This window comes from Colobus angolensis, unplaced genomic scaffold (assembly GCF_000951035.1).
Source record: "Colobus angolensis palliatus isolate OR3802 unplaced genomic scaffold, Cang.pa_1.0 Scaffold220, whole genome shotgun sequence".
Classification (NCBI taxonomy): domain Eukaryota; kingdom Metazoa; phylum Chordata; class Mammalia; order Primates; family Cercopithecidae; genus Colobus; species Colobus angolensis.
Genome location: NW_012115378.1, coordinates 4,647,148 through 4,665,827, shown reverse-complemented (window position 1 = coordinate 4,665,827; position 18,680 = coordinate 4,647,148). Strand labels below are relative to the sequence as shown.

General features: G+C 36.7%; 1 protein-coding gene across 1 annotated transcript in view; it reads right to left on the bottom strand.

The window, feature by feature from the left end:
• Window positions 1-18,680, bottom strand: part of CCDC178 (coiled-coil domain containing 178) — a 486,917-nt gene that overhangs the window by 327,889 nt on the left and 140,348 nt on the right. The window contains exons 13-15 of the mRNA XM_011943718.1: window positions 7,328-7,390; window positions 5,295-5,456; window positions 3,604-3,717 (exon numbers count right to left, since the gene is read on the bottom strand). Coding sequence (XP_011799108.1) covers window positions 3,604-3,717; window positions 5,295-5,456; window positions 7,328-7,390 — 339 coding nt within the window. The remainder of the gene's footprint in view (window positions 1-3,603; window positions 3,718-5,294; window positions 5,457-7,327; window positions 7,391-18,680) is intronic.

Below are 18,680 nucleotides of genomic sequence, written 5' to 3'. Positions count from 1 at the left end.
AAGACACATGCACACATATGTTTATTGTGGCACTATTCACAATAGCAAAGACTTGGAACCAACCCAAATGTCCATCAATGATAGACTGGATTAGGAAAATGTGGCACATATACACCATGGAATACTATGCAGCCATAAAAAGGATGAGTTCATGTCCTTTTAGGGACGTGGATGAAGCTGGAAACCATCATTCTGAGCAAACTATCGCAAGGACAAAAAACCAAACACTGCATGTTCTCACTCATAGGTGGGAATTGAACAATGAAAACACTTGGACACAGGGTGGGGAACATCACTCGCCGGGGCCTGTCGTGGCATGGGGGGAGGGGGGAGGGATAGCATTAGGAGATATACCTAATGTAAATGATGAGTTAATGGGTGCAGCACACCAACATGTCACATGTATACATATGTAACAAACCTGCATGTTGTGCACATGTACCCTAGAAGCTAAAGTTTAATAATAATAATAATAAAGACAATATTGACTTTCTTCCCTTTCCCACAGCCAATAAGTCACTAGAGATAGAAATGTTAGCAATAAGAACTTTCATGGGGAAATATTTCTAATTTGGAAAAAGCCCTAAAGTCTCCAGTCACACATCCATTTGTTTATGCTGAATACATACTAACTTGGGGGTAAAATTTAGATGTCAGGTAGGAACAAATGTTTTGGTCTGTAGATTGCTCCCATCTGCAGAAATACAATACTCTCTAGTAGAGTACAAATCCCAGTCTCTACTTTGTAGAAAAGGCAATGGGGTTGAGGAAGCAATCAGTGGGTGTTACAATGCACCGATTACTGTACTATGCATTGTATTTGAACTATGCGTTTTATGACTCACAGTAGCAATATGATGAATGTTCCATCCATTTTACAATAGGAAATCCAAAGTAGTCTGGATGGTACAGCTAGTTTATGTGGTGATGACTGGTTAAACACTAGATTTCTCTGACTCCAAAGCCTTTACTATTTTCTCCATACCAAAACTGGCCCTTGCTTTTTGGTCACTGCTGCTAAAAGAAATTACATGAGATTTTAGTATACTTAGTAGGTATTGGCATGCACGAGTTTTGAGATTAGACAGAAGGGGATTCTTGCTATTTGGGAATTTAACCTCTCTAAACCTCAGCTTTTAATTTATATAAATGCAATACTAAGTACTTCACAGGGTGGCTGTGAGAATCCAATGAAATGATCTGAGCCATGTGTTTGCCCTTTGTCAGCACATTGAAATCAACAATAAATGACGTTGATAATAATTAATGAAACTCATAAGAGGTAGCTGACCTGCCTGACTTCTACTGACAACATTGGCTGAAGACAATACTCACGCTGGTAAAATGATTTTCTTCTCTGCTCTGCATTGACCCAGTCATTTTTCACTACTCTAATAATCACATCTTCCACTTATGACTCCTAATTCCCAAATTCTAGTGTGCAAGAAGTGCCACTACCAAGGATACTCTCTTAAGTATACTTGAATGTATTTAAGCATTTGCCTATTCAAAGAAATCCACAAAGCCCTGGGTACCAGACAGGGATGGAGGTGTTTACTGTTATGAAGTCTACACCAAATATAGCCCATGAACCCTGCAATTCACTCACTTCATTTTTTCTCAGAAGGGTTGAAGTCTACTCCCTGTCCACAGCCTCACGCACTCTCAGTCATCTTCCTCAGAGAAGCTACACTCTCTTTCATCTGAAGATGTGAACATAGTGCCTAATAGATCTAGTAGGCACTGAGTTCATGCATAAGACAACAGCATTAAACTTGCAGTGCTCTTGGACTTCTCTCTCCTTTTTTTGGCTAAAAAGCAAGCTGACTCTAACAGTCGAGTTTGGGTTCTAATCCCATCTCTATTGAAGAAGTGAGTCTTGCCTTTGCCCAGCTGCTATATTAAAATATTCTTGCTACACAACTCGGTAAAAAAGGGAAAGAGATAGATGGACATAATATAAATAGGAAGGGTGACTTTTCAGAAAATTGATGAGAGACACTTAGTGCCTGTAGTGTGTGAGAACATCAGGGGGAAAGGCAAAGAGGTATGTACAAGGAGCGTCCCTTGGAAGCGATGAGGATACCATTATAGTTCTGGTCACAGTGTCCTTTATAAAATGCAAATAAAAGTAAATTATTTAAAATTTTTTTTGGCTCTTGAACTATACTTCTTTTATAAGCTGTGACTCCAGTAAGGCATCACATAATTTAGAAACCTTCTGTTTTAAGCTCTCCTTATCAAAAGCAAAGCCAGCGGAGGTCTTTTCCTTGGCAAAACAGAGTATCATTTTACCATGTAAAGTCAATCCTTTATTTTATCTGACAACTAAATAAAGGCTTTGTGTACAAAACCAGTAGTAAGATGAATGGAAAAAATTGACTTTAATTGGCTAAGTGAAGATGATTTCTAAGAACAAAATCTTAGTAGTAGTTGGCTTAAAATTTAAAGAATTATGTATATGTTTTTAAATTAAATTATTGTCTTTTGGAATATTAAAATTTATAGTCAAATTATATGATACAATAACAATATTAAAACAATTAAATTACATTAGTGATTCTAAGTTCTCTATCTGAAAAGAAAATGATCACTAGTTTAAGCATGTTTATATTAAACGTGATATTTTATAGTTTCAGAGTGTCAGATTGATGATTTGGGGTTAAAACAGTAGATACATGTCAATAGAAGATTCAAGCCATTTAACAAAAGTGTAATCATGCTATTTTTTGTTTAATTTTGGCTTCTTTTTCTCCTTTTCTTCTGGTCCTTCTCCTTCCCTCCCTCCCTCCCTCCATTCCTTCCTCCCTCCCTCCCTCCCTTCCTTCCTTCCTTTTCTTTCTTTCTGTCTTAGTTTGTTTAGGCTGTTATAACAAAACGCCTTAGAATGAATATATAAACCATAGAAACGTATGTCTTAAAGTTCTAGAGCTAAGCAATCCAAGGACTAGGCAACAAAAGATTTGGTGTCTCATGAAGCCTCGCCCTCTGCTTCAAAGATGGTGTCTTCTTCATTCATACTCATGCGGTAGAAGGGGCAAGCAAGATTCTTGGGGCCTCTCCTGTAGGGGCACTAATCCCAACAAGCTGTCATAATCTAATCACCTCCCAAAGGCCTAGCCTCTTATTGGTGATTATGTTTCAACATATGAATTTTGGGGGAACACAAACATTCAGACCATAGCAATTCCCTTTATCTTTCCTTTTCTCCCTCTGTTCTTTCTTGTTTTCTTTCCTTTTTATTTCTTTTCTTCTTCTTCATTTTTTTTTTTGTTTGTTTTTAATCTCCAAGTAAAAAGAGACAGCATGGCAATCACAGAAAGCAGTAGACTTCTGCATGAATGCAATATCAAATTTTCCTTGTATTTATCCTGATTAGGAGCTACGTCCCTGATAAACTAGACCAGTGAGAAAGATACTGCAAGAGAAAGTAAACGAAAACACAAGGACTCTGCGTGTACTTTTATCCCCAGTCAATTTAGTACAACCAATAAGAAATGGGACACATTCATTTAAAATTAACCTTGTTTGAATAGTTTTCACTGACATACATAAATACATAAACTGTAAATTCGAAATTAGATTTTGAACTGAAATTCTTACCTCAGTTTCTATTAGTGCATCAAGTGTTTTCTTCCCCTTTATTCGTAATTTTTTCTTTACTTTTTCCACCTTTCTTCTAATAAAATCTTTCTGATCAAGTATATTATTAAGTACCTGGAGGACATTCAGATATTAAGATGTGCAGCATTTGCAACCCAATTATCCTCATTTAGGCCAAATCATACTAAAGTGACTATTTTAATAACAACAGCATTTATTTTGGCAAATAAAGGAAAAGAACCACCACACATGAATTACAGAAAGATACTGTAATATCCAAAAATCTCAATATTCTATTTGCATTACATGAGAAAGCCAAAATCGAATGAATTCTAATGAAAATCTAGTTAAGTAACAAAAATAAATAAGCTTACATAGAAAGTATGAATTTTTGTTATAATATTTCTTTTAATCAAAACTAAAACTCAAAATACAAATAGTAAGCAATCACTACCAAAACGTATATAAAAACTTATTCTTCCTTAGTGTGTGCTAAATTATTAATTCTTATAATTTATTAACTATTAAAATATAATCAAACCAAAAATGATTACTGGACTACAAGAAGACGTAAAACCATGGCTGTTATAAAATAACAGGAAACAAAAATCATTAATCTTTTCTGGAATTCATTATTGTACTCAGGCAACCTCACTTAGGCTTTTGGTGCAATTAATAAATATCCATCATTAATGTAAGGTGGAGCCATCATTAAACTCATTTATCCACTCGATGTTTGTACTGGTTATACATTCTTTGCAGGAGCATGATGATAGCATTTAGAAGCCCTAAATAGAGTGGTACTCAGAATTTGTTGTTTCCATGCTTTGTGACCTTATACATGTTGCTCAGGCTCTTCAAGCACAGGTTTTCTCAAGTCTTTGATACCAGTAAACTCCCTCTTGCCTATTTCATAGGAAGACTTTGAGGCTCAAAATAAACTTTTAAAATAGAAACACTTTGTAAATCACAATTTTAAGAAATAAACACATTTTGAAAATTATCAAAGACTAAAAATATAAAGTTACATTATTATTTGCAAATGAAAAATGTTCTGGTGCCAAAATGGCTCAAATAAATATATGTATGGCCTCCCTGCAGGAAAGGACAAGAATGTATAACTCTTGCCACACCCTCTAGTTCTCCAAAAGACTAATGACAGGATTAATACATGTTTTTCAACCAAATTTTTCTTTGGGAAGGGCTAGTGATATCAGTTACTGCCATAAACTTGTAATTTCGAAAATATTTCATCAACATTTGCTTTATTTTTCATCTTAAATGTCTAAACATCTACATGCATCAAAAATTTACCATGAAAATGTCCAGATCCCTTACATTTTATATGCAAATAAGCACAACTTTAGCATTTCATTAAGAAGGACTGAAGACGTTGAATTAGGTTTAACATAATGAACGTTCACACCAGATAAGTCACTACTCCCGCACTTGAAACCTGCTTTTCCCAAGTACCCTCTAAGACTATGGGGTTCTAGACAATAGCATTAATGGTCTTGCTATAGAGTTTCACTGCAGATCAAGTTGTGTGGTCCTGAAACAGTTACTTAGTTTGCCCATACTTTTCCTACGTGAAATCATAATTTTCCAAATAATAATGTCAAATCACATGTGTAAGTTACTAACATATATATATTTCTGCACATTAATTTTTGGATTAATTAAATGCTTACAGCAGAATGTTCTTTGTAGAGAGTTCTGATTCTTTCAGCTTCATCTTCTAGTTGAAGCAGAGGTTTCTGTAGTTCTGCCAGTGATATGGCACATATTGCTCTATTTTTCATAAGTTCTTTCCGCTCAAGTGCCTGGACTTCGTAAATGGAATACAGTTTTTTCTGCCAGCAAAGATTTTAAATAATTCATTCAGCTATTAACTTAAACATTTATTGAGCCTCTTATTCAGTGACAGGCAGTAATATTTGTTGTTATTTGAAAATCAAGCAATACAATAAAAATCACCATAAAAAAGGATACAAATCTAATACATATATTACATATATATTATATTACATATTATATGTATATAACATATAATATAATGTAATATATAATATAATATAATGTATATATTTTTTATTTTTTGAGGCAGAGTCTTGCTCTGTCACCCAGCCTGGAGTTCAGTGGCATCATCTCTGTTCACTGCAACCTCCACCTCCCAGACACAAGCAATTCTTCTGCCTCAGCCTTCTCAGTAACTGGAATTACAGGCATGAATCATGCCTAGCTAATTTTTGTATTTTCAGTAGAGAAGGAGTTTCGCCATGTTGGCCAAGCTGGTCTCGAACTCCTGACCTCAAGCAATCCACCCGCCTTGGTCTCCCAAAGTGCTGGGATTACAGGTGTGAGCCACCACACCCTGCCAAGTGTAACATATTTAAAGAGAACACAGTTATTGTTAGAATGAATGAGAGAAACACTTTAATAGACAATAAAAATCAAACATTTAAAAAAATATTTCCCAGTCCAAAATGTGAAAATCAATCATTCTTACGTAAGGATTGGAGAACACCAAGTTAGAGAACACACTAACACCACATTGTGGAATATATATAAGTCCTGCAATATAAGACAAAACCAACTAACAGGAAGTTAATAACAAAATATTAAACAAAAAGGTCTTTCCAGTTAGACACTTAGAAATAAAACATATGTATAGAAATAAATTAGGAAATTTAGTGTTTTGAAACATATAGAAGCAAACATTGCTTCTATGTTTGAAAATGCCAAATTTCATAACAGAAAAAAATTACAAAATTTAGGTTTACTTCAAAGAGAAGCAGAGGTGTAGATCATCTCTTTTGGACCAGGCACGGTGGCTCACGACTTTAATCCCAGCATTTTGGAATGCTGAGATGGGAGGATCACGTGAGGTCAGGAGTTTGAGACCAGCCTGACCAAAATGGAGAAACCCCATCTCTACTAAAAATACAAAATTAGCCGGGCATGGTGGTGCATGCTTGTAATTCCCAGCTACGCAGGAGGCTGAGGCAGGAGAATCACTTGAACCTGGGAGGTGGAGATTGTGGTGAGCCAAGATCGCGCCACTGCACTCCAGCCTAGCGACAGAGCAAGACTCTGTCTCAAAAAAACAAAAACAAAAATGAACAAACAAAAATACTGAAACCGCTTTGACTCTTGTTTTTTTTTCTTATAATAATAATACTAATTTCAAATATGTATGTATTTCTAAAGGGGAGGGATTCTAGAAACATGGCATGGATCAAAAAACCCAATCTGGATTCCAAAGGATATGGTAGATAAAGATTTTAAAAATTCAAATTGATTTTGCCAGCTTACATGCTTTATTTTCAAAATCTTTATATGGAAGTATCATAGCATATTTTTCTTTCCGGGTTAAATAAAGAAATCCAAGTGAAAGACACTAAGAGTAAAGAAAATATAACATCATCACAAAGTAAACTAAAGAGTCAGACACTTAAAAATAAGATCCCACTGCCCTTTTACTAGACTGGCAGAAATTCCCATTAAACCACAAAACGAGATATGTGTATGGGAGGTCAGTTTCTTTATGCATGATCAGACACTGCTGGTTGTACACAGAGGGCAACTGTCATCAGCTAAGGAGAGAAAACTGCTGGCTTGCAAACCAAGTAGTGACAAGATGCCTCATTACAGGCAAATTTAAAATGCTAAGTAAAATGCAAATTGAAGGAAGAATAAAATATTAAAACCAAATTAGTATTACCTGAAGCACCATTCCAGCAGCCACTTCACCTCGAGTGAGTTTTTTCAGGAATTCTTCTCTACCCTGTATGTTAGGAAATTTTTAAAATGAGGGTTTTCTTCATAAAACATCAAAAACATTTTTAAAAACAATTGCTAATATAAGATACCTTTTTAATGTTTCAATATAGAGTAAAATACTAATTATAATTTATTATATGTATTTTTAAAATCCTGGTGTTATTTGAGGGAAAGTAATGAAGTGGTACAGCACCAGGAATTAGACTACAGAATTTCAATCTTTTCAGTTTGCATTTTATAGTCCTAAACTTAAAAAATCAAAGTAATGAGAAAGTGAAACAAGGTAGTCATCAATTTCTCCTTTTAAAAACTATCAGTTTGTTTTTAATATTACTTTCTGGAATAAACACAATCAACTTTCAAAACAAGATAGATGCAAGTCAAGTGTGAAGTGTGCAAAGTAAGAGCAGACTCTCCATTTGGCTAGAGCAATTAATTGTTTTTGTTGTTGTTGTTGTTTTTTTTTTTTAATCATACCTTTAAAGTTTATGGAGAAAAACATTTGGAAAAATCTTTTCTTTGCTACCTGGAGAAATTGTTGTAAATTGTTCCTAGACTTGCTTTAAATTATCACACAAAACCAGAATTGGAAGTAGTTCATAAAGTTCCTTCTCTCTTAAAATTACATCTTGGAACCCCTGATTTGAGGGAGGAGTTGGCTGGGATTTAGGCTGTCCTCCAGATTCAAAAGATATGTGTGTGTGTGTGTGTGTGTGTGTGTGTGTGTGTGTGTGTGTGTGTGTGTATAGTTCTGCAAGGAGGAACAATAAAAATTTAGAAATGTGTCTGATACCTCTACTTCAATACTGAATCCCTCATCATATCCCAGGCTCTACAGAGACAATACAAAGAAACAAGCCAGTTGTCCTCTGCTCTAACACTTCCTCTACTCAATATAGCAAACCAGTAAAATTATGTTCACCTCAAGCAAAAGAATAATTCCAAAGAAGGAAACATGAAGGTGGCAACTAGAGCAGTAACTTTGATATATCATTTTACTTAAGGATATATCTACATATAAAAGGAATTTATACAATAATACGTTTTGATAATTTTAAATAAATTAGCAACCTCTTCTGACATGATAGCAGATACAGCACAGTTTTTCCGTTTGTTTATTGTTTAAGAGAATTGGAACAAAATTTTTTTTTTTTTTTTTGAGACGGAGTCTCGCTCTGTCGCCCAGGCTGGAGTGCAGTGGCCGGATCTCAGTTCACTGCAAGCTCCGCCTCCCGGGTTTACGCCATTCTCCTGCCTCAGCTTCCCGAGTAACTGGGACTACAGGCGCCCGCCACCTCGCCCGGCTAGTTTTTTGTATTTTTTTTAGTAGAGACGGGGTTTCACTGTGTTAGCCAGGATGGTCTCGATCTCCTGACCTTGTGATCCGCCCGTCTCGGCCTCCCAAAGTGCTGGGATTACAGGCTTGAGCTACTGCGCCCAGCTGGAACAAAATTTAAAATGGCTTTGTAGACTGGAGAAAAATATATCATATTCCAAAATAGCTAGATTTGACCTTTGTCTGAAACTAATTGAAAAATGTGTATGTATGGGCATGTGTGCTTTTGCTGGATTTCATGTGTTGGAGAAAAGACTTGGTGAATGAGGTGAAGCTGAAGAAACAAACAACTCTTAGATTACGCAGAATCTTCCAGGTACATTAATAAAATTAGTGAAGAATGGTAAGCAAAGTGTGTGTTTTAGATCACTCTGGTTACAATCTGGATTGATTCATTTGTGTTTCCTTAATATTCACTCATCCATTTATTCTTTGAAGTTTTTTTGTGTGTTTTTTAAATTGTCAACTAGTGAGAAAGCAATTTATGATTGAAATGAATTCAAGTCACTTAAATTGGATAAATTAATATTGTTCAAAAAGAACTTGTTGATATATGGCTTGCAAAGAACTGCAGGCAGTATATGAGAAATTTAAATAGATAAGAAGTCTGAAGCTGCAAGAATAAGACACTTGTATTTCTCTGAAAAGAAGGAAGATACTACATTTGAAATCTGTGTATCTATACAAAACCAACTTAGCCTGTTACCAGTGGACAAATTTGTACGCTGCATGGGCAAAACATCTGGAGCTTCTGTCTAGCATCGCAAAGAACTTTTCCAAGTTCTGTTTTCTACCATGCCCCCAAACCTCTGTGATCCAGACAACCAGGTTAAATGACCAGTCACCAGGAGAGAAAGTATTTATCACTGGCTGGGCTGCCACTTGCATACAAGTGGCATACAACGCCACGTGGAGTGTTTCCAGGCAGATGCTCAAGGCCTTCCTATAAGACTGTCCTCCTTACAGGAAACAGTCTACGGAAAGCACTGGAAAAATGCCAAGAGGCTAGACAGTTTCTGGAAGAACTACTGAATATTTCCAAAACACCATAGAGTACCCCAAAGACTGATATAGGAAGAGCTCTGATGGTCGAAGGTCTTAGATTACAGAGTCCAACATCTGAGAGAGGGGATTTATTTGTTTTCCCATCCTATTATCACAGGCATTGCTCCCTGTAAAGCGGACTCTAGAGTGAAGTTTAGTGTATAGGATACTTATTAGGGAGCATATTTGGAATCTACTCCTGTGGACGGGAGAGGAATGAAGCAGGACTGGACAGAGACATAGGCTGAGCTGCAATAGACCCCCGACAACAACCTCGATCAACCCCTCAGCAAACCACGGGCAAGAATGGACCATCAGATTTGCCCCAAGTTGGACTAAGGTGGCAAGGCTATCATTCTATTTTTATTGGTCATTAAATGTGAGCTACCTCAGAAATGGGAATGACCTTAAGCAAAGTGACTGAGATGATTCCTGAAGCAGAATCTGGGCAGTTACATTCACCAAACAATATAAATGCCATGGGTTCCCTCAATGATAAAACTACCATTTGTACTGCTCCTAGTAATGATGGCTAAGACACATTATATGTTTTCTGCGTAGAATTATCCCGTCTTAACTTCACAATGAAATCTATAAAATAGTTATGATTGTCCTTTTAGAACATAGGAAAACTGACACAGAAAGATTACATAAATTGATCAAGCACACAAAGCTGGCAATTGATGGAACCAGGATACTAATTTACACAATCTGACAGAGGGCATCTCAGTGACACCCAGATATGCAGGAACCCTCAAAGTTATAGGAATATTTAATGTAGAGCCTTCCGACTCTCATGTGCCCCTTTTCTTGTAGGGCCTCTTTTAACATGAGGCTCTCCAGGCCAATGGGACATCTCTTTGAATTCTAAATCTTAGCCACCTATAGCTGAGATTGAAGAACCAAGACATTGGGTGAAAGGGTTCCAATTAGCTAGTGATGCCATTGTTGGCTCTAAAATGGAATCTTCTAGAAACTTATGAGCTCCTGGGGAGATACTAACTTTCATTATTCAACATGAATTATGTAGCTGCTGAGAAAAAACCAGGGTTAAATGAGTTGAATTACCAAGAGGAAAAATGTCACAAAAACTGTAGTGTGGTCTGCTTAGTGAAATACTGATTGCCTATTGGGCAAAATCCTCTAACCCAAGGCAATTTTATAATAATGTGTTGAATAACTCATGTAATTTATTAAATGCCATACTGAGAGGTAAAAACAGAATGGCTGTATGAGTGCTCAAAGGATGGTCTCCATTGAATATGCACCACTTTCACACCATGGCAAAGTTGAAAAACTGTAAGTGGAACCATATTAACTCAGAGGCTGTGTGTGTGTGTGTGTGTGTGTGTGTGTGTGTGTGTGTGTGTGTGTGTGAGAATTATCATATCCATTAGTGAAATAGCTATTATTCCCTTTCAAATATGATAAAATTGAGGTCTAAGGTCATGGAATTTATCACAGGACCAGTCTTCAAACATGTATCAGCACCAGGACTGCCTGCTACTAGAGCTTGGACACATTCTACAGCTCTTCACAGTAAGCTCCCTCCTCTATCCCCCTGGCTGCTAGCACTTTGTCTGCTATATAATATTTGCCAAATGAATCATTTATTGAGCGAATGGGTTTATGATTAATGAACAAGCTTGCTTTTGATCTCTAGGCTGGGAATTAAACTGTAAAAGTTCCAGATTGTTTCAAATTAAAAATATGTTGTTTTCTTAAGAAATATCTTTATATGAGGAGAAGCTCAGGGCTCATTACAATGTCACAGTCACATTTATAGACAGCATCTTTGAGATGGATGATACAACAACGCCTTTGATACGCTTTTCCTGAGATGTGGAGAGATGGGAGAGGTGGTAGAAAAGACAGCAAGGTTGATTCTGACCTAGGATTGCACGCAGCATATATTCCTAAAATATAAATACCTGAAAAAGCACGGAAAGAAGGCTGCCTACTCCAGAAGGATAGCCTGTGGCCCAGCTTGTGCTAAACGTTCAAGTTCTTCAAATTTTTGCTGATTCATTGTAAAGGGAATGAAAGCCCAGAAAAATTGCCACTTAGCAACTGTTCCAAGAATGGATTCTACTAAGGATCACGGATAGAGTCTAAATCCACTGGGTGAAATGTGTTGGAAAAAAATAGCCACGTATTCTTAAATATCACTCAATTGATTACTTATTAATTACAATGGGGAAATGAATACATTTCTTGACCATACCTTTAACCAACTGATCAAACTTAATATCACTAATGATGAGACAAACATAGACCATGTGCTTGTGGACACAATATTATACTATTATAATTACGTAATATTCCTCCCAGAGGTGTTTAACTTGTATCTAATTATGAAGAAACAAAAAGATAAATCCATATTGAGAGAAATCCTGCAAAGTGGCCTAGACCCTTAAAAATGTAATGTAGTGAAAAACTACTTTTTAGAAAAAATGTAGAGACTTTTTAAAATTAAAAGGGACTCAAAAGTTATAACGATAAATACAGCGCATGTGGCTCAATGACATATACCAACCAATTGAATTAGAGAAATATGCATGTACAGACTATGCATTTGTGCTCATTATCTAATTATTGCCTCTTAGCTCCAAATCCGTTTTTAACTCTGATCTGTGATAATGGAGCTGGATCCTGTGAGCAGTTTCCTTTTGTAGTTTTACTTTTGGAGTAAAGCTAGGCATAATCAACAGAGGGCAGGGGATAGGTAGGCAGAGTTGCAGCAGCAAGGAGCCCTGTGTCCTGGTTTCTTGTTCCAGTGGACCGTTGTTATTTTCTCCATCCTCCTGCAGAACTGCCACCAGCTGGTGTGTGGGGAGGTTCTCTGCCCACAAACTCCATTCCACCTCCATCAAGTCTCTCCAGCAACTCGCAGATAGCTGCTGCTGAACCCTGTGTTGAGACACAACTACACCCTCTCCAATAAAGCTTCACTCTGCTTGGGAGAGGGCAGCCTCTTCCATGCTTGTTCCTTCTTAGGGTGCTTTCTCTCAGCCCTCCAGGCACTGGCTGCTGCCTACATTGGCTATTCCTGTGTTCTTTAGAACAGAGTTGGCAAACTGTTCTTGTAAAGGGCCAGATAGTAAATATTTTAAGCTTTGCAGGTCATAAGGTCTCTGTCACAACGACTCAATTCTGGTTTTGGGGAAAAAGAATAAAAGAGATCAAAGGATCACTTTGAAGAGCCTGGAAGAAGGCTGGAGCAAAGGAAGTGACAATATCTCAGAAGCTGGAAAGAGGGCACATTAAACAGTCACCTTTGACCTGCAGCCTGGTTTTAGCAGTCACAACCAGAAGGTGGCAGCAGAGAGCTACACTGCTGGAATAGACTCCTGTACTAGGACAAAAGACAGCTGAAAGGATGAACAGTCAATGCTGAGTCCGGAAACCCACGTTCAAAGAGAAAAAGGGAGCAAAGATCTACATAAACAGATCTAACATCAGAATCAAAGAAATGGCATCAGTTTAATTTCCAATGACAGAGAAGCACTAAGAGCAAAGTTAGAGAATTTACTTTATGTAAGGTTTGAGGTCAGGAAAGGAAGATGGATACTTTAAAAAATTACAATCTTAAAGCAAAAGTTGAGATATGTTTAAGTGACTATGGGCTGGACTGAATTAGTAGGACCAGGTATCTCTGGCTATGGTTGTGCATCATTAGGATACATTTTGGTGGCCAGGACCCTAACAGAGAGTATAGGTGGCTGTCCAAACTGGTTCTACCTGAAAATAGGACATGACACTATTTTATCTTTCTTTTTGTATAAAAGTATATGTGTTTTTGGTGAAATATTTTAAATTACAAAAAGAAATAATACAAATATTCAAATCCACAGATATGGGTTTTGACTTTTTGGTCATTTCTTTTTTAGGTCCTGAACTTAAAGTTATTATCTCTGGTAGAGTCAGTCTAACAAGATCTTTTTCATCTACTACAGAAGCAGAAGTCTCATTAATTTTTAAAAATTCTACATTGAATGAATTTATAATTTATCTTAATACTCATAGATTTAAACACTATTCTATTATTGAGAAATCTGTATATTTTAACTTTCCTATTATATGTTGTTAGTATATATTCATGGTTTCCATAAACATTTACTGAGTATCTGCATAAGCACTGTTTAAGCACTGGAATGCAGCAGTGTATACAAAATAAACAATTATTGTTGACCTCATGAACCGTGTTTTCAGTGGCTGTTACGTTAACTGTTAATAAACGTCCTTAAACCTGCATGTCTGTTGGCTTTGTTCTTGGTTACTTTTTTAAAGTTGTATTTTTAGAAATAATGCTACTGAGTTACAGATTATGAATGTTAGGTTCTTTACATCTATTGATGAATTGCTTTCCAGGAAAGCTCTAATTTACACTGAATTGGATACTTGAGCACATATGAGTTGTTATAGCAAAATATCTTTACCAGTATCAAATATAAGTTTTTATATATGTAAAATTGGGATAACACTTTTTTTCATAAAACAAGTATGGGAGGTAAAAGAAGAAAATGTATATAAAGTAATATGCTTAAGGCATCACTCATATTAAGTACTCAACAAATAACTATCATTATGTTCAACGTGTTATTTAGAACCCAAGCATTTATCACAATTACTGGGAGACAGACTTAAGAGTAAAATATGTAGGTAAGTTGTTAAAGATTGGTTTTTTTACCCTGAACAACAAAGGTAGCCCCATGCTATAGGAATATTTTTATGCTACTTATCCCTAATACCTTTAAGAATTTATTATTTGTCAGGCTCCAGGCTGAATGTTTTATACACAACACTATGTATTTATCACCCAAAGGTACCATATAGATATTGTTACATTTATTTAAGAGATAAGAAACCTAGACTAAGAAAAGTTAAGCATATTTTTAATATTCTTAGAGCAAATAATTAGCATAACCAGGATTTGAATTAAGAAACATCTGACTCTAAAGTCCATACTCTTTCAATTGAACCACATTTCCTTTGGAACAGGAAGAAGAAAAGTAGAAACAAAGTTCAGATAATTAAATGGAAATACTGAAAAGTCAACTTGCCATCTAATTTCTGACAAGCAAAGCGCTAACCCAGTAGAATGGAGAAGGAAATTATGTTCCCATATGATATTTACAGCAAACCAAATAAAGTTTTATTATATTCTCAAATGTTTTCTACCATCAAGATCCATAAATGTTCAATGCTTTACTTCTATCACATTTTCCATGTTTATTTATTCCCTCAAATGTGTCAGGAAAAATGAACTTTTCTGATGCTTGACGAAGGGGTTACCTAGCAGCCACTGTGGGACTTTAATCCTGCTGTACATTCACACTATTTCCGTTTTCCTTGTATTCTCCTTTCCTTTTTCCTGGCAACCATTTCCCACTAATACAGATTAGACATTCCCAATATTATGATTAATAGCAGCTTCCTTTTCATTTAATTTTGGCAAAGTATTCTGCATATGAATGGAGTGGAAAAGAATCTTAGTAAATGAAGACCAATGAAACAAGCAAAAAATACCAGATCAAAGTTATAATTATGGAAGAGAGAGAGATAAGGAAGTGATTATCCTAGAAATGTTCAGCATAAATAACTGAGCTTCTAAGCTGCTTAACTCAGAGAGAAATAAGAAAGTGTAGGGAACTCTTAATTATTAATTAAAAAGAAATACAATTTTATCAAGAAAAATTAGCTTTTTTTAGTTCAGAAATCTAAGGTCAATTACTTTTGTAGGTTTTTTTGAGCATATTGACAATATGACTAACTCCCTTATTAGTTTGAAAAACCAAGAAGCAATGGTCAATCTTGGCTATTACTTTTACCAACCTTCATTAAAAGCCAAGGCTGTGATAGCAATTCATAACTCAATAAAAGCTATTACATGTGGGACAAGAGTAATATGCTCCAGATTTGACATGCTATAAGGCATAAATCCTTTGGGATAAAAATTAATGAATTAATAGAATGTTCATTTTATAACTACTTAAAAATATTATCAGTCTCATCTGGAATTATTATAGAAGTTGCATGGTGCATAAATCAAGCTTTAGTTTATTGGAGCAAATTTTGTTCTGTTGATTGAACTAAAGATGCTCTAAGTACTAGCAGAAATTATGCCCTCCAAGAAATTTTTGAAAAGGTTCTGACTTTTATTTTACTCAAAGGACGGGAGTATAAACCTTGTCTCAGAGTTGAACAAATAGTAGTTGAAGGGAGGTCTGAGAGCATAAAGAACAGTTTGAGATTAGCTGAAATATCTGAAAAAGCACTCAAGGCAAGTCATAGACTTCTAAAGTTATGTACCAGATTACTATGGACTGGAAGTTTCTAAGAACTTAACACATTGTCTTTTTCTAGCATTGAAAATGACCTCCCCCACGCCCAGTATGATTATTTTGAAGCTTTCAGCTTAACTGAATCTTTGTTGGTCAGAATGTAAATCTAATGTCTTATGACTCTACCAAGACCACCATGAGATGTCCTGGTCCTTAAATTCCACACAGTTACCTAAAAGCTTACCTTGGGAAAACCCCTTTACTCCCAAAATGAATGTGTTAATAACAATTGCACAGTTTTGTGAACGTTAAATTAGTTAGCATGTATAAGGGTTTTTTCATAAAATAGGCCTGAGTAAAACTCTTTATGTCTACTTTATTCCTTCCTTTTTACTAAGTTTCCACTTAGGTTTAGCACTATGATTCTAACTTGGAACCAGAGTGACCAGATGTTCTCACTTTTCCACCAGATTTCCATTATATTCAAGCAAAAAACCCTTCAAGATTATGCAGCTTGCATAGAATGCAGCTTGCATAGAAGCTTTCAACTGGAGTGCTAGGAAGTACTTAACAACTGGTGAAAGCTCTCAAAATTTTGGGTTGCAAAATCATATTCTTTAGACAGTTCTAGACGGTTTTCTGTTCATTCCATCAACACCATAATTGAATACATATTACTATTAAATTGACTTATTCCCTATCCCAATTGGCTAATTTTATCCTGACACTTGGCCAAACACCTCTTTTCTGAATAGGTCAGTTATTGGAATTAAAAATATAGAAAAATTGGGACAAATCATTTTAAGTTAAAAAATTAGAGAAAGTGCTAGACATCCTTCTTGTTCAGGATTGCTTCTACTCTAAGACTGCCTAAAACTTATCTGGCATTTTACAGATGCATTAACTTGAGAGAACATAATTCATAAATTCTACCTCTAGAGTTTCAAAAGGCTATTTTTTGGAGTTACCCTAGAAGCGATATTGCTGTAATTAATTTCTAGATGATGGATTAAAGATTAATTTCAGGCCAGGCTCAATAAATATAGAAATTTACTTAAAAGGAAAATATAATTCTCAGACTTTGAGTGTTCTAAAGATTTTCATGAATCAGTCCATGAAAGATAATAGGGTCATCACACAGGCAAAAATTATAAACTTGAATTACTATAAACCTGAATTATCTAAGGAAAATCTAGAAATTTACTTTGAATTTATTTTGAACTCTGAAGCAGATATGGATGTGTATATTACAGAAGTTTTTAATGCCATATATATTCAGGCTCAGAAATTAGCAGGAGTGATTAACCATTGGGAATGTTTTCTCAAGTGGATCAGTTTCTTTCTGTTGCTTCTTTCCAGCAATCAATCAGCTCCCATGAGGTAAGGAAACAACATGATGAATACTTTCTTTAATCTTGCATGAAGAGAGAAAGGAAGGGTGACGTCAACAAGATGGCTCACTAGAAGTGCCTGGAGTTCATCCGCACCCCCAAAAGAACCAAAGCAACAAATAAATAGTGAAGATTTGAATGTAGTGTCAAAGAGAGAATGCTGGAGTAGAATAGGGAAGTGGAGAGGCAACTGTGGTAATTGGAAGTCCAAGAGAGCAGCATGAAGGCACCTGGCCTCTGCAGCCCCATCTCCCTTGCCTCAATCAGATGGGCCCAAAACGAGGGGCAACTTCCCTTTGCAGGAAAAAGGTAAACAGAAGAACCTCATCAGTCCCCACTGCCACTGTAAATACCTACAGTATTTACTACAAGAGAATTCCACAGTCCTCATAAGTCATGAGCCCAGTTTGGAGAGCTGCTGAAAATTTACACTGTTGCATTGCTTCAAATTAGAAGAACAACTTACGCACTCCCCTAACCCCCACCCACCTCCTGTGAGCCAAGCTGCTGCAGCACAGCACTGTCTTGATACCAGAGCCACCTCTAGAGTGTACCCTTTTCTGCAGGCCAGTAACCACTGCACCTCTGCAGCAATGGTGCTCCATCTTCATTCCAAGCCCAGTGGCTACACTCTACAACCCTAGCTGTGTGGACCCTGGGTTGAGGATTGGCTGTGACTCTGGTCCTGCACATCATGGAAACCAACCCCTCCACCCCCAGCACTTCCATCTAGGAAAGGATCTGAGTCCCACCCAGGGCGAACCCACCCTTGAACCAGCCAAACTGGTGCATGTCCACCCCTGAGTAGGAAAGGTCCCTGAGCCAATAAACAGCTGGCCTGCCCCTAGGCTAGCCAAGAAACCATACAGCCATGTCGGAGGCTTGAGAAACAGCTCCATGGGCTTCCACAGAAAACATGCTGCCAGGCCAGCTGATCAGCTTTGTGCCCATGTCTGGAACTTGATAAACAGCCTTATGAGCCTCCCCTGGCTGAAATGCCCCCATACCAACCAAGCATCTGTATGCTCATGTTCTAGGCCTGAGAAACAACACCATGGGCCACCTCTAGCAAACACAACTCCAGGCCAGTGAGGAAACCATATGGCCATGTGCTGGGTATGAGAAACAGTCCCACAGGCCACCCCTGGCGGACATGCCTCCAGGCTGGCCAAGCAGCTGTGAGCCTGGTCCCAGGCCTTGGAAAAAAAAAAAAAAACATGGTTGCCCTGAAGACACACC